Raw genomic sequence first — 16,535 nt, forward strand, 5'->3', positions numbered from 1 at the left:
AAACTGGTACCGAGGTAACAGTTGGAAAAAGTTGTGTAGTTTACCATCCGTGCATTTCCTCTCATTATGACAATACATCGAGATAGTGTAAGGTAATAACAGAATAAAATGTAAGTGCAGGTGGAAAATAAGATGCAAGGCCTTAATGAGGTAGATTTGTGAGGTCAAGAATCCATCATATCACACTGACTCCATTCAATAGTCTTATAACAGCAGGTAGAACCTGGTGACGTGATAAATTTCAATATTCTCCCTGAGAGCTTTAGCATTAGGCAATAGGTGCAACTCAAATGTTGTGATGATGCTGTATATTCTAAGTAGTAGAATTATTGCTTCAACAGCTCTGTTCTGGAGCTGTTGTTCCTCTTGAGGTACCTTCTGCTCATCAATGCCAGCTTCCTGTTTATGCAGTTGTCTGCCATTAGTCATGTCACTACCCCTATGGAGAGTTCCACACTGGTGTTCCCAGTAAAGTTCCTCTCATTCCGCTGAATTCCCAATGGGCAGTGTTAATGACCCCTTTTTGTTATATAATTCAGAATGTTCTTTATTTATGATTTCTCTTAATATGTAAACTCAATGTTCAAGTCTACATATTCTTAAATACTTGTCTTTTTCTTTGCTTTGTGTCTTGCTTTGCACAAGAGATTCTACTGATACTGGAAATGCAAAGTAACACCCAAAATGCCGGTGGACCTCTGCAGGTCGGGCAGCATCTATGCAGAGAACTAAACAGTCAACATTCTGGACCAAGACCTTCGTCAGTTCTGATGAAGGTTCTCGGCCTGAAATATCGACTGTTTATTCCTCTCGGTAGATGCTGCTCGACCTGCTGAATTCCTCCAGCATTTTGTCTTATTTTGCATAGTTTTTATATCACTGTATAATTTATATTCTGTAACGCTGCGGGAAGCAAGTTTTATTGAATTTGTGCCTCACCGTATTTGTATTCCAGTACTTCATGTTAACACATCATCAATTATCTTTTATTAACGAGACTAAATACTTAATGGTTTCATTGTGATTCCTGGTTTTAACACAAATATGTAGTCTCAGAGGACACTTTATTAGGTATGTAACCGGGTGTAAATATCGTCAGCCAATCATGGCAGCGATTCAATGCTTAACACATGCAGACATAGTGAAGTGGTTCAGTTGCTGTTCAGACCAAACATCAGAATGGGGAAGAAACATGATCTAAGTGATGTTGCTTGTGGAATGATTGTTGGTGCCTGATGAGGTGATCTGAGTATCTCAGAATCCAATGATCTCCTGGGATTTTCTTGTACAACAATCTCCAGAGCAAGGGCTCCCAATTTATTTCATGCCATGGACCCCTATCATTAACCAAAGGGTCCATGGACCCCAGGTTGGGAACTCCTGCTCTAAAGTTTACAAAGAATGGTGTGAGAAACAAAGAACATCCAGTGAGCAGCAGTTCTGTGGGCAGAAACTCTTTGTTACTGAGAGAGATCAGAGGAGAATGGCCAGACTGGTTCAAGCTGACAGGATCTCAAAAAAAAACCCACACATTACAACAGTGGTGTGCAGAAGGGCACCTCTGAATGCACAACACGTCAAACCTTGAAGTGGACGAGCTACAACAGCAGAAGGCCACACTGGGTTCTACTGTAACTAATAAAGTGGCCACTGAGTGTATTTATCAGCTGGTGTCCTTCCCCATAGAACCCCTTGTCTGTTATAGAGGTTGCTGCCGCTTTAAGAAGCTTTCTCAGCTGTTTCCCACTTTATTGCAACAGATTTCTTCTGAGAAACTCGTCTGCCAGCTGTGTCATGGAAGAGCTGCTCCACAAAGAATGCTGCGTCAACGTTGTACACTAATCTTTACAAATTTATCCAGATTTCTTTCAGTACCCAGAGAGAATTGCCGAAATAAAAACACAAAATGCTGGCAGAACTCAGCAGGCCAGACAGCATCTATGGGAGGAGGTAGTGACGACGTTTCGGGCCGAAGCCCTTCATCAGAATTGCTGAAATGCTTGTTTCTTTTTGGGAGGGGGAGGGTTAATGGGACTCCCATAAAGCTTGGACAGACCACTTCATTAATTTAACAATTCAAATGTTAAATTTTACTACTGTACTTCCGTTCATAATGGCTACTCTGAAGTTGACCTTGTAAATTATTTTCATCTCATCTCTTCACTGTCACGATAGCCTTTATTTGTACTGTGGGAACTAGAATTCTGCACAGTGAGCCTAGCGTTGCACATTATTTACATTTCTAATCATCTTGGCAGCAGCCTGTCTCTGTACTTTATCCTCTGGAATGTTTATTACTAGCAAAAAGTTATGCCAAACCTTGAACTGGCCTCAAAAAGTTGTACAGCGTGGTCATAGTTGTACTGCATGGAGACGGGCGCCTTGACCTAATGTGTCCATGCCAACTATCTTGTCTTCCTGAGCCAGTCCTATTTGCCTGTTTGGCCTCTTCTCTCTATGTACCTGTCCAAAGGCCATTTTTTTTAAAAATTGTGGTTGCAATTTTTAAAATTTAATTTATGGGATGTGGGCATCGCCAGCTAAGCCAGCATTTATTGCCCATCCCTAGCTGCCCTTGAGAAGGTGACGATGAGCTGCCTTCTTGAACCGCTGCAGCCCCTGAGGTGTGGGAGCAATACCTCAGAAAGGTGGTGTCCATCACTAAGGGTCCCCATCACCCAGGTCGTGCCTTATTCTCATTGCTGCCGTCCGATTTCTGAATAGACATTGAACCCATGAACACTAGCTCACTACTTTTTCTATTTGTTTTGCACCACTTAGTTAACTATTTTATATAATATGGTTAAAATGTATATTTATTTCATGACATGCTGATATTAATTTTGATTCTCTACCCACCTTTACAACTTCAGGTACTACATTCTATCCACCCACCACCCTCGGTGTATATATTTTTTTAAAGTTGCCCTTTCAGTCCAGTTTAAATTTTCCCCTCACATTAAATATAAATCCTCTGATTCTAAATCCAGTCAGGTTTATTATCACTGTCATGTGTCATGATATTTGTTGTTTTTGTGGCAGCAGTACTGTGCAATACATAAATATATTATAAATTACAATTTAATATGTATTTTAAAAATGACAGTGCAGAGAGAGAACAGAAATAGTGAGGTTGTGTTCATTGTCCATTCAGAAATCTGGCAGAAATGAGAAGCTGTCCCTAAAATGTTTCTTCAGGCACCTGGCGGTAGTGATGAAAAGAAGGTGTTTCCCCTTGATGGTGGTGGCACTTAATGGTGGATGCTGCCTTTTTGAGGCATCTAATTTTGAAGATGTCCTTGATGGTGGGAAGACTGGTGCCCATGATGGAGCTGGCTGAATTTACAACCCTCTTCAGCTTTTTCCAAACCTGTGCAATGGCCCCACCATATAAGACGGTGATGTAACTATTTAGAATGTTCTCCATGGTACATCCATAGAAATTTGCTAGTCCTTTTGGTGACATGCCATTGGGAAAACTCCTACCCAGATCATGACCTTATTTATCTCCCTTGTTGGCCTTGTAGCTAGAGGAAAATGTCCTAGCCTGTCCTTGTAACTCAAGGCTTCCAATCCCAATAACATCCTTGTGAATCTTTTCTGCACCCTTCCCAGCTTAGTGACATCCTTGCTCTGGCTGGGGAAGCAGAACTGCATGTGTATTCCAATATGCTCTCCCATTGTCATATACAGTTGTCAACTCCTTTACTCGGTGCTTTGACTAACAAAGATAACATGCCAAATGTCGCCTTCACCACTCTGTACCTGCGTTGCCAGGTGCATGAGTTCTGGGCATATTTACTCTGCCTGGAGAAAAATGGGAGACATTTCCTCACCCCAGCAGTACACATGCAGTAAAATGGTGGACTCCAGCAGCTAGACAGACTCGGCAAGCCAAGCAGGATCGATGGAGGGGAATAAACAGTCCGTGTTTCGGGTCACAGTCTTGCATTTTGCAACTTACAAATTAAATCTCTAAAATTCGGGCATTCTTTCAGGTGGGGTAGGGGGGAAATGTTCGAACTGTGCAGGGCAAAGTTTTTTTTTCTTGCACAGAGTGGTTGGTGCTGAGAATATGCTGCTTGGGAGTGGTAATAACAGCAAGTATGAGAGGCGATGAGAGGCTTTTGATAATCACATGAATAGGCAGTCAATGGACAGATGTGGACCATGGGCAGGCTGAAGGGATTAAGTGGCATTAGCTTAATTAGTTTGGCACAGCATCACGAGTTGAAGTGGCCTGTTCCTGTGGTGTACTGTTCCATCTTAAAGCAAATACTTTTTGAGACTACCCTTTTCAAATCAGTGCAGCAACTAGGTCCAAGTATTGATATACTGAGAGCTGATACAATAAAACTGTTGGGTAGTATACTATCAGTTCAGCCACCCCAGTGATTTGGCATCTGACTCACTGGATAATGGTTTCTTGCACTCCCCACTCACCTGGGACCCCAGGTCCCATGCTCCCTTTAAATTTGCCTCATTTGCTGGGAAGCCTGTTGTAAAAACAAAGTACCAATGCAGGGTTTTGATAGGAAATGTTCTGCTCTACAGAAGGTGCTTGACTCTGAGTTCCTCCAGCAGATTGTTTGGTGCTCCAGCTTTCAACCTGGAACATAAGTGTGCTGGAAGATACATCAGTATAGCACAGGAACAAGCCCTTCATGTTGTGCTGACCCTATTAAATTAGTAATCTAATCTAATCCGTTATGCCTACACGGTCCATATCCTTCCAGTTTCTTCACATTTATGTGCCTATTAAAATATCTCTGAAAAGTGTCTGATGTTTCTGCCTGTACTACCACACCAGGAGGTGCATCCCAGGCCCCCACTACCCTCTGAGGGGGGGAGGGGGAAATTCCTTTGAAATTACCCACCCCCATCTTAAATGCATACTCTCTAATTGACATTTCAACCCCTGGAAAAAGATATTGCCCTCATAATCTTGTAAACCTCTCAGATCTCCCCTCAGCCTTCACTGCTCCAGAGAAAGCAACCTAAGTTTGTCCAACTTCTTGTTATAGCTCATGCCCTCTAATCCAGGGAAAATCCTGGTAAATCTCTTCTGTATATTCTGTATCTAGGCATCCTTCCTGTGATGGAGTGACCAAAACTGTATGCAATACTCCAAATGTGGCCTATCTAGTGTTTTATAAAGCTGCAATATAACTTCCTGACTTTTGAACTCAAAATCTCAACGTATAAAGGCAAGCATGATATATACCACCTTAACCATCCTATCACCGTGTAGCCACTTTCAAGAAGTTATGACCTTTGACTCCAAGATCCCTCTGCTCATCAACACTGAGCATCTTGTAATATCTCTGCATTTGACCCACCAAGATGCAACCCTTCACGTTTGGCTGGGCTAAACTCCATCTGCCATTTAGAACACAAAAATCTACAGCACATTACAGGCTCTTTGGCCCACAATGTTGTGCTGACCACGTAACCTACTCTAGAAACTGCCTAGAATTTCACTACTACATAGCCCTCTATTTTTCTAAGCTCCATGTACCTATCTAAGAGTCTCTGAAAAGACCCTATTGTATCCGTGCCCACCACTGTCACTAGCAGTGTACTCTGTGTGGAAAAACTTGCCTCTGACACACCCTCCCCCGCTCTCTGTACCTACTTCCAAGCACCATAAAACTATGCACCCTCGTGTTAGCCATTTCAGCCCTGGGGGGGGAAAGCCTCTAGCTATCCACATGATAAAGCCTCTCATCATCTGATACATCTCTATCAGGTCACCTCTCGTCCACCATTGCTCCAAGGAGAAAAGGCCATTTCTCTGCACGTATCTGCTACAGATCAATTTCCTGTTGTATCCTTTGCAGTCTTCTGCACTATCCACAACACAACCAATTTTCATATCATCTGCAAATTTTCTAACCCACCCATCTACATTTTCATTCAGATCATTTATATAAATCACAAATAGGTCATTTGTATACATCCTGGTATGGATCCCTGTGGAGCACCGCTAATCCTAGACCTCCAGGTGGAATAAGTCCCTTTGACCACTACCCTTCGTTCCATAAAATTGAGCTGAAACTAGGCAACGCACACAAAATGCTGGAGGAACTCAGCAGTCCAGACAGCATCTATGGAAAAGAGGAACTAGTCAATATTTCAGGCCTAGACCTTTCATCAAGACCGGAAAAAATGAGAAGTCAGAGCAAAAGCGTAGGAGGAAGAGGAAGAACAAGGTGGGAGGTGAAACCAAGAAAGGGGAAGAGATGAAGTAAAAAGCTGTAAAGCTAATGGGTGAAAGAGATAGAGTTGGAGAAGGTAGAAGACCATGAAAGAAAGGGGAAGGGGGGGGGAGGAGAACCAAAGGGGGGTGATGGGCAGGCAAGGAGATGAGGAGTGAGGGGGGAATCAGAATGGTGGAGGGCTGGGCAACCACCAGAAGTTCAAGAAATTGTCTTTCTTGCCTTTGTGCTGAACTAGTTAATTAGTAATCAAGTGGCCATCTAAACTAATCCCTTCTTCCTACACATTGCCCATTTCCTTCCATTTCCGGCACATTCATGTGCCTGTCTATGAACAATTCTATTGTATTTGCCTTCATCACCAAATCAGGCAAAGCATTCTAGGCTCCCACCACTTTTATATTTGTATATATATATATACGTTTGTATTTATAAGAACTTGCTCTGCACACCTTCTTTGAACTTGTGCCCGCTCACCTTAAATGCATGTCCTCTGGTGTTAGACATTTCAAGCCTGGGGGTGTTAGGGAGAAGATACTGGCTGTATACTCTTAACTATGCCTGTAATATTATAAACCCCTGTCATATCTCTTCCTGGCTTCCACTGCTTCTGAGGCAGTAGCCCAACCTCTCATCATAGCACATGCTCTCTTATCCAGGCAGCATCCTGGTAAACCTCTTCTGCACCGGCTCCAAAGCAACATTGTTCCTATTATGGGGTGACCAGAACTTAATGCAATACGCCTAGTTAGAGCTTTATAAAGCCGCAACTTAACTTTTCGACACTTGGACCCAGTTCATTGACTAATAAAAGCAAGCATGACCATATGCCACCTTTACCATTTTACCAATCTGTGTAGCCACTTTCAGGAAGTACCTGTAATCTTTTGTCTCTAAAGACAAGTAAGAATGTGTTGGAGTATTAAGACCATAAGATATAGGAGCAGAATTGGGCCATTTGACCCATTGTGTAAGGTCCACTATTTCATTATGGCTAATCCATTTCCCCTCTCAGCCCCATTCTCTTGTCTTCACCCTGTATCCCTTCATGTCTTGACTAATTAGAAATCTATCAACCTCTGACTTAATAGAAAGAACATCTGATTGCCTGGAAACATGTTAGTACAGCAATCCTGCGTGTGCCAGGTGATCAGCATTTTAAAGTGCAAGCTAAACAGCTGTAAAGTTGCAAACTTCTGGTTTTTTTTTTGTAAATTTGGCTCTTGACCAAGTTGTTGTCCTCCTGTTGTGTATTTTCTTACCCAGCAGGGTGATGTGTTTTGTCGAACACACCTTGTGTTTTTGGTACAATTGATCTTTCATACCTCAGGACTTATCTGAATTGTGGGTGCCTCCTCATTAACTAAGTTATGGCCAGTTTTGGATTACCATTTCATTTTGGGGAGGAGATTGTATTGCAATTTGACCTTTCAGGGGGCTATTTGCAATTCAACAAGGCAATAATTTAATGTGTCCACAGGGAGAAGGCTATTTGTAACCTGGTTTGCCTTTATCTTGATAAGCCTGTGTAACTGGTCTCAAATGGAAGTATGTGTAGAGGAATTTGCAGAATGTCCTCATAAACTTTCAAAAAGGTTGCACATTGATCTCTGGTGACAAGAAATTTGTTATTTCAGATTTCTGCAGTTAGCAATGCTGTGGTCATCAGATGTTATTGACAACTTAAAAGACTTCTGTTACATGGTTTATTATGACCTCTGCCTGTCCTAGTGTTCTGTAACTGAATAAAAAGTTGATGTATTAGAAAAATATAATAATTCAAAAATCTGGAAATGTAGTGAAAGTTGCATATTTTGCAATTTAGATCCAAATCTGAATCTGGAATCTGAAATTGCTAGTAGGTTCTAATGTCTTTATAGAAAGAAACGATGGATTCCCAGATTTTAGCATGTGAGATATAGGAGTAGAGTTAGGCCATTTGGCCCATTGAGTCTGCTCCTCCATTTCATCATGGTCGACACATTCTCCCTCTCAGCCCCAGTCTCCCGCCTTTGCCCTGTATCATGTGCTGACCAGTCAAAACTTAGAAGCACAACCATCAATAATGATGATCACAATTAAGGAAAATTTGATTAGATGAGATAAAATTAGCTTTATATGTCATATTTACATGCAGTGTAATATGTTTGCATCAAATCAGCTAGGATTGTGCTGGGGAATCCCGCTAGTGTTGCCCTTGTTCTGGAATCTGACTTTTCTTGATACCATGGAGAATGAATAGAATTGGCCGAAGACTGACATCTAGGACAGTGGGGATCTCGGAAGAATGGTGAACCCTATGTAGTCAGGAACCAGCTCCTTACAGACAATAGTGAAGGTAAACCCTGATCTTGCAGCTGGTTTTGCAAAGCATTCACTAACCACTGCATTACTGTGCTGCCCTTTCTCTGGGCTGGCATTGACTAGATGGGCCAAATGGCCTGTTTCTGTGCTGTAATAATCTATGACTATAATGTGCTCAATGTAAGAATGACATCAGTTTGGTGAAAGTGATGGGGGTGGAGCTGTCTCAAACACGATTAAAGAAAGAAGTGAAGGGAATCCCATGACCGTCTTGGTGCAGGATGAAAGTCCAGAGGAATTGGATGTCCATTGTGGAAATGAGCTGTTTGGGACCAGGGAACCTTTGAGTCAAAATAGAGGTGTCTGGATATCTTCAGTTGTTTGATGTCTCTGAGCTTGTCATCACTGATGTTTAAAAGAATGGGGTGAAATCTCATTGAAACCTGTCAGATTTTGAAAAGCCTAGAGAGAGTGGATGTGGACAGGATGTTTCCTATAGTGGGGAGTCAAGAACCAGAGGGCACAGCCTCAGAGTAGAGCGACTTCCCTTTAGAACAGAGATGAGGAGGAATTTCCTTAGCCAGAGGGTGGTAAATCTGTCCAATTCATTGCCATAGATGGCTGAGGATGTCGTCATTGAGTATACTTAAAGTGAAGGTTGATAGGTTCTTGAGTAGTAAGTGCATCAAAGGTTATGAGGGAGAAAGGGCAGGAGAATGGGGTTGAGAGGAGTAATAAATCAGCCCTGATGGAATGACTCGATGGGCTGAATGGCCAAATGGTTTATTTGGAGATACAGCGTGGAACAGGACCTTCTGGTCCAATGAGCCACACTGCTCAGCAACTCACTGGTTTAACACCAACCTAATCACAGGACAATTAAATGACCAATTAACTTACCAACTGGTGTACCTTTGGACTGTGTGAAGAAACTTTGTGTAAATACCTTGCAGACGGTGCCAAAATTGATCTCTTCCTATGACTTGTGTCTTGTGGTCTCCAGTGTTGACTCCATTGGGTCAATCAGCTCTTGCAACCCAGAGCAACAAGTGGTGCCCTGAAGGTCCGTACAGGTTGAAAGGCATGTGTGTTGTGATGGAGCGAGTGCTAAGGAAGGAACTACCTTGTGGGTTCAACACTCAATGATCACTTTATTAGTTACCTCCTGTACCTAATAAACTGGCCAATGAGTATCTTTGTTCTCTTCTGCTGCCATAGCCCATCTGCTTGAAAGTTGAACATGTTGTGCTTTCAAAGATACTTTTCTGCACACCATTCTCATAATGTGTGGTTATCTGAATTACTGCTGTCGTCCTGTCAGCTTGAATCAGTCTGGCTAGTCTCCTCTGACCTTTCAAACAAGATATTTTCAACCACAGAACTGCAGCTCGCTGAATGGTTTTTTGTTTTCTCGCACCATTCTCTGTAAACTCTATTGTGTGCGGAAATCTCAAGAGGTCAACAGTTTTTGAGATACTCGCCCCACCCCATCTGACACCAACAATCACGTCATGGTCAAAGTCACTTAGATCTTTTTTCCCCATTCTGGTGTTTGATTTGAACAAATGAACCTCTGGACCATGTCTGCATGCTTTTATGCATTGAGTTGCTGCCACATGATTGGCTGATTAGATATTTGCTTTAACGAGCAGTTGTACTTAATAAAGTGACCATTGAGTGTACAGAAATGCCTGCAATCCTTAGCCCCCTCCCTAGTCATTTATGAAAAAGCCTTTTAATGTAGTGTTATGCTTCAGAGTAGATTTATTACTTTGTACCTGGCACTACAAAGACATAACAAAAGGCACATTGCATTCAGTATTTTTTTTAATGGAGTCCCATTAACCCAGGTTGGATTATAGATGTCTGAAGTCTTGCATATCCGTGCCAGTCTTCACTGACACTTCATTTCTGGTGCCAGCTGAATTGATGTATCTTCAAGCCCTCTCGAGTTCCTTCTCATGGAGTCTTGGAATCTGAATCCGAATCAGGTTTATGATTGCCGGCATATTGTAACATCCATTGTTTAACGGCTGCAGTGTAGTGCGATACATAAAATACACCATAAATTACAATAAGAAATACAATTGTAAAAGTTAGTGCGGATGAGAGAGCAAAAACAATGAGCTGGTGTCACAGGTTTATTGCCTGTCAGGAAATCTGATAGTGAGAAGAAGCTGTTCCTAAAAGACTGAGTCTTTGGGTTCCTGTGCCTCCTCTGGTAGTGGATGAGAAGAGGGCATGTCCCAAGAGGTGGGGCCCTCAATGATTGATGCTGCCTTTTTGAGGCCTCGCGTTTTAAAGAAGGCCTTGATGGTGGGGAGGGCAGGCTCTCTCATTTCTACCATCAAGGAGGAGGCCTGAAGACACGCTCAACTTTTTAGAAGCACCATCAGATTTCTAAATAGTCAATGGGACCCATGAACTTTACCTTGCTATTTTTCCTCTCTTTATGCACTTTATATTTCTTATATACTGTGTTTCTTGTGAATTTTATAGTATATTTTGTCTTGCACTGTGCTGCTGCTACAAAACAAAACACAAAATTATGACATGCAGTGTGTCAGTGACGATGAACTCCATTCTCATTCTGACCTCCAGATAGAATAGAGAGAGCCTGGGGAATGAGGGAGAGAAATGAGTGGGCCAGGGGCTTGCAGAGAGAGTGGTTCCCATGGATACTGTTAGGAAGGGGATGATGTGGCTGGTGCTGGGATCACATTGAAACTGGTGGGCGTTAGAAACATAGAAAACCTACAGCACAATATAGGCCCTTCAGCCCACAAAGCTGTGCCGAACATGTCTCTACCTTAGAAATTACCTAAGGTTACCCATAGCCCTCTATTTTTCTAAGCTCCATGTGCCTATCCAAAAGTCTTTTAAAAGACCCTATCGTATCTGCCTCCACCACTGCCGCCGGCAGTCCATTCCACACACTCACCACTTTCTGCATAAAAAGTTTACCCCTGACATCTCTGTATCTAATTCCAAGCACCTTAAAACTGTGCCCTCTCGCGCTAGCCATTTCAGACCTGGGAAAAAGCCTCTGACTATCCACACGATCAATGCCTCTCATCATTTTGTACAGCTCTATCAGGTCACCTCTCATCCAAAGTTGTCCCAAGGAAAAAAGGCTGAGTTCACTCAACCTATTCTCATGAGGCATGCTCCCCAATCCAGGCAAGATCCTTGTAAATCTCCTCTGCACCCTTTCTATGGTTTCCACGTCCTTCCTGTAGTGAGGCGACCAGAACTGAGCACAGTACTCCCAAGTGGGGTCTGACCAAGGTCCTATGTAGCTGCAACATTACCCCTCGACTCCTAAACTCAACCCCATGATTGATGAAGGCCAATGAACCATATGCTTTCTTAACCACAGTCAACCTGCGCAGCAGCTTTGAGTGTCCTATGGACTCGGACCCCAAGATCCCTCTGATCCTCCACACTGCCAAGAGTCTTGCCATTAATACTATATTCTGTCATCTTATTTGACCTACCAAAATGAACCACTTCACACTTATCTGTGTTGAACTCTATCTGCCACTTCTCAGCCCAGTTTTGCATCCTATCAATGTCCTGCTGTAACCTCTGACAGCCCTCCACACTATCCACAACACCCCCAACCTTTGTGTCATCAGCAAATTTACTAACCCATCCCTCCACTTCCTCATCCAGGTCATTTATAAGTAGGGGTCCCAGAACAGATCGCTGAGGCACTCCACTGGTGACTGACCTCCATGCAGAATATGACCCGTCCATAACCACTCTTTGCCTTGTGTGGACAAGCCAGTTCTGGATCCACAAAGTAATTTCCCCTTGGATCCTTGGCCTCCTTACTTTCTCAATAAGCCTTGCGTGGGTTACCTTGTCAAATGCCTTGTTGAGATCCATATACACTACATCTACTGCCCTACCATCATCAATGTCAATGTGTTTAGTCACATCCTCAAAAAATTAAATGAGCCTTATAAGGCATGACCTGCCTTTCACAAAGTCATGCTGACTATTCCTAATCATATTATATTGTGAATAGATAAGACCTCTTGGTCATCTGTGATTGCTTTTAACGCAGATTTGTGTGGTGATGAACTGGCAATGGTTGCACTGTTGCTTGTGCATTTACAAAGCATGAATTCATAAATGCTAGGATCATCGAGGGATTTTGCAGCTGTTAATTTGCAACCTTCATGGTTAAAGTTGTTTACTTTCCAGCGTGTTCCTTTTCATTTCCTCCGTAACATTTTGGTCTTTATGTAATCAGATTTGTCTTTGGAAGAAACAACCCAAGTGTTACAAGAAAATTGGAGGGGGTTGCGAGGACGTGGGAGAGGCTTGTAAACGCACTTGTGGGAAATGGGATATTTGGTCTTCTCACGGCCAGATCCTGTGGTCAGAATGCAGGTTCCAAAGACTCCAGTCAATTAAAAAAAATCATAATTTTGTCTCTTGGGTTGTTAGCTTAACTTCACTTGAGCAAGGAAGTGTAATCTGATGAAATGCTGAGGTTTTATAAGGCATTTGGCAAGCCACAGTTGGGGTATTGTGAGCAGTTTTGGGCCCCTCATCTAAGAAAGGATGTGCTAGCATTGGAGAGACTGCAGAGGAGGTTCACAAGAATGCTTTTGGGAAATGAAAGGGTTAATGAGCATTTGATGACTCTGGGCCTCTACTCCCTGAAGTTTAGAATAATGGGAGGGATGACGGAGAAATCTTATTGAAACATTGAATGGCCTAGAGAGTGCACATGGAGAGAATGTTTCTTATAGTTTGGGACCAGAGGGGACAGTCTCAGAATACAAGGATGTTTCTTTACTATAGAGAAGAGGAGTAATTTCTTCAAAGAGAAGGTGGTGAATTTATGGAATTTATTGTCATGGATGGCTGTGGAGGCCAAGTCATTGGGAGTATTTAAAGCAAATGTTGATAGGTTTGTGATTAGAAAAGGCATCAAAGGGGATGGGGAGAAGGCAGGAGAATGGGATTGAGAAAGAATAATAAATCGGCCATGATGGAATGGCAGAGCAGACTTGATGGGCTGAATGGCCTAATTATTCTCCTATGTCTTGTGGTCTAATCTGTGTGCTTCTGTTGTGCAGTTTTTGCCACTTCGTATCCCAAGAGGATTAGACTGCATTCATGCTAAGCATGGGGCAGTTGAAGAAAGGATAATTGTCTTCTTTTAGCTTATCAATCAGTCCTCCTTCACCACCATTCTGTGATTTGATGAATCTTTGCTTATTTAAGGCAAAGATTACTTGACGAGCTGGTGAGGAGCTTTAATTGCATCAGCCTGAATGTTGTTAAATAGTAGAGCAGAGCTGAAGGGCCAAATGGCCATATGCAACTCTTTGCCTCGTGTTTGGGAATTGCCCATGCCAGTCTCCACCTCTTTTCACACACCAGGAGGTTTTGGAGTGCATTTATCAGACGTGTATCCTCTGAAATGTTTGTAAGTGCACTTTGTGTTTGCTCAAACACCCTAAAACCTCCTGGTATGTGGAAAGAGAAGAACACTGGCCATCTGCTTGGCTGACTCTCTCCAGCTCACCACTTGCTCAGTCAGTTAACATGGAGCCGGTTAGCAGGAGCATCAAGCCAGACCCCAAGAGAACAATTGGACTCTATTATTTGAGAACTACTACCACTACTTTTTAGTAGAAGTTTATTTTCCCTCTCCTAATATAGCATTTTAATTTTGGCCTAACCTATAATTACTGGACTTGGGTTTGGCCTATAATTGTTGGTCTGCAGTGTGGGTTTTTATTGCAAAGTCTTTTCAATCCCTTGCTTTAGAATCCACAGACAGCTTTGCTGTATTACCAGCCAAGTCGTGTTGGCTTTACAATGGTGTTTTGTTAATGTACTTTTTTTAAAAGAGAGCAAAGTGAAATATGAATATTTGGTTTTCTTTCATGCAGCCAAAGTGCTTGTGAAAGAAATATTTTCTGTTTCCGTGGATTTTCCAACTCAAACTGTGACTAGCCATTTGTTTTCTTTCTCCTACCCTCCCCCCCCCCCCCCCCCCCCCGCCAGCTTGAAGCTTGTCCCAGAGGTATTAAACACGAGTAGGTGGTGCAGAGAAATCCATTCATCAAAGCAAGCTTCTGTAGCGTGGAACACTGGCGCTGCTGACCTGGATTACTGCACAAGGCACCTGAGTTTTAAGCTACAACAGAGCAAAGATCAGAGCGACATTGTGTACTGTTACCGGCCAAGCCACAAACTCACAATGGACTCCATGAAGGAATCTTTCTCCACTGAAGAAAAAGACTATATGGATTATTCTGATTGGTACATCGATGACCGTTTGGATCCTACTTCCCCTCCTGAGGAGTAAGCTTCACTTTTGGGTTCTGTTGTTAAACGAGTTTATTTTCGTGAATGGATTTGTTTTCAGTTCTTTTGTGTTTTCTTTTGTTTTGCTCTGTAGGTTAACACCGTGCAATCCCGTTATCCTGGTTGATTTATTTCATATTTGTGCAGCGGGAGTCTCTGTAAGTTTTCTACCCCACTTGTAACGTATTTCTGAAGTTTATTGTATTCTTAAGTGCATGTTTTCTAGCCTGATTAATTGGTCTTGACTATCCCCTGTAAAGTTTCTCTCCTGGTGAAAGTGAAGGCTGAGATGTATTGTCACTCAGTAATCCTGAGCCAGGGAATGGGGTAAAATCTATAGTGGGTCAACTAGGTATGATTATCTCTCACAAGTTTTGTACACTTCATTATAAAGCTCCCCTAATGTGTTGCAGGGCATTTTCTCCTGTTTAAAAGCCATAGCCAGATCATTAAGACCATAAAGACATAGGAGCAGAATTAGGCTATTCAGCCCATCGAGTCTGCTTTGCCATTCCATCATGATTGATTTATTTTCCCCCTCAACCCCAATCTCTTCTCACTGTAATCTTTGACACCCTTACTAATCAAGAACTGTATTAACTTCCACTTTAAATATACCCGATGATTTGGTCTGCACTGCCTTGTGTGGCAATGAACACCACAGATTTACCACTTTCTGGCTAAAGAAATTCCTGTAACCAGGCATGGAGAGGTAAGTTATGGAGGTGCTGCTTTGTCAAAAGAAGCACTTAAGACAGATCTTATCTGTCCCTTGGATTCCTTTCAACAACCATGTGACACTACTTTGGAGAAATATTTTATCCAGGCTCGTGTTTATCTTGCATCTGATGCTTGAACTTATCACACACAAAATGCTGGAGGAAAGAAAGGTTGAAATATCGACTGTTTATTCCCCTCAGACACTGCCTGATCTGCCGGGTTCCTCCAGCATTTTGTGAGTGTTGCTCCAAATACACACCGGCTTTTATGTGAAGAAGCCACCCCTAATGCCCCTGTTAAATCTCTCCCCTCTGACTTTTAAACCTATGCGCAACACAGCAAAGCAGGTGGCAAGTACGGAGAAGAATAAGCAATTTTTTTTTCCTGCTGGACTTGCTGATTTTTGTGTGTGTGTCTCTCTCACAGAATTTCCGGCATCTGCAGGATTTTGTGTTCTTGTCACATTGCTATATGTGGGTCCCTGTAGTCAGGGCTACTTCAAAGCAATAGATGTAATAGATAGTTCCACTAGCGGTATGCTTGTTTCTACTCCAGATGTGGCTAACTATTAATAGCAAGTGGTGATATTTTTCTCAAAGATTTTGTGCCCAGCCCTGCAATCCTGTGATTGAAATTCAAAACTGTTAGTAACCGATTTTCTTAAGGATTCTACACAGACCATTGAATGACTTTGGTTAACCTATCAACCTCAACAGCAAACTCAAAAGCGGAGTTTGGTAATAGAGGTGGAGAAGTTGATGTTCATGTACAAAATACTTATTTGCTTGAGTAACTCACAAACTAAAAGTAAATCAAGAGGATCTACTCAATTGAAAATACAAAATTGAACGGTATAGATAGAGTCAGTGCAAATGGGCTTTCTCCTTTGGGTAAGACTAGAGTGAAAGGTCATAGGTTAAGGGTTAAAGGTGATATATTTAAGAGGGATCTTCACTC

At 42.3% G+C, this 16,535-nt stretch overlaps 1 protein-coding gene across 3 annotated transcripts in view; it reads left to right on the plus strand.

Annotated features, from left to right (window-relative positions):
* stra6 (signaling receptor and transporter of retinol STRA6) overlaps positions 1-16,535 on the plus strand; it is a 63,076-nt gene that overhangs the window by 1,609 nt on the left and 44,932 nt on the right. For 2 of the 3 annotated variants that reach the window (XM_073025503.1, XM_073025502.1), the window contains 2 exons: positions 14,556-14,855; positions 14,953-15,016. In XM_073025503.1, the coding sequence (XP_072881604.1) occupies positions 14,752-14,855; positions 14,953-15,016 (168 nt within the window). In that variant the 5' untranslated portion in view covers positions 14,556-14,751. The remainder of the gene's footprint in view (positions 1-14,555; positions 14,856-14,952; positions 15,017-16,535) is intronic. The other variant, XM_073025504.1, reaches the window with a different exon arrangement.

The sequence above is a fragment of the Hemitrygon akajei genome, chromosome 21 (assembly GCF_048418815.1).
Source record: "Hemitrygon akajei chromosome 21, sHemAka1.3, whole genome shotgun sequence".
In the NCBI taxonomy this organism is placed as follows: Eukaryota; Metazoa; Chordata; class Chondrichthyes; order Myliobatiformes; family Dasyatidae; genus Hemitrygon; species Hemitrygon akajei.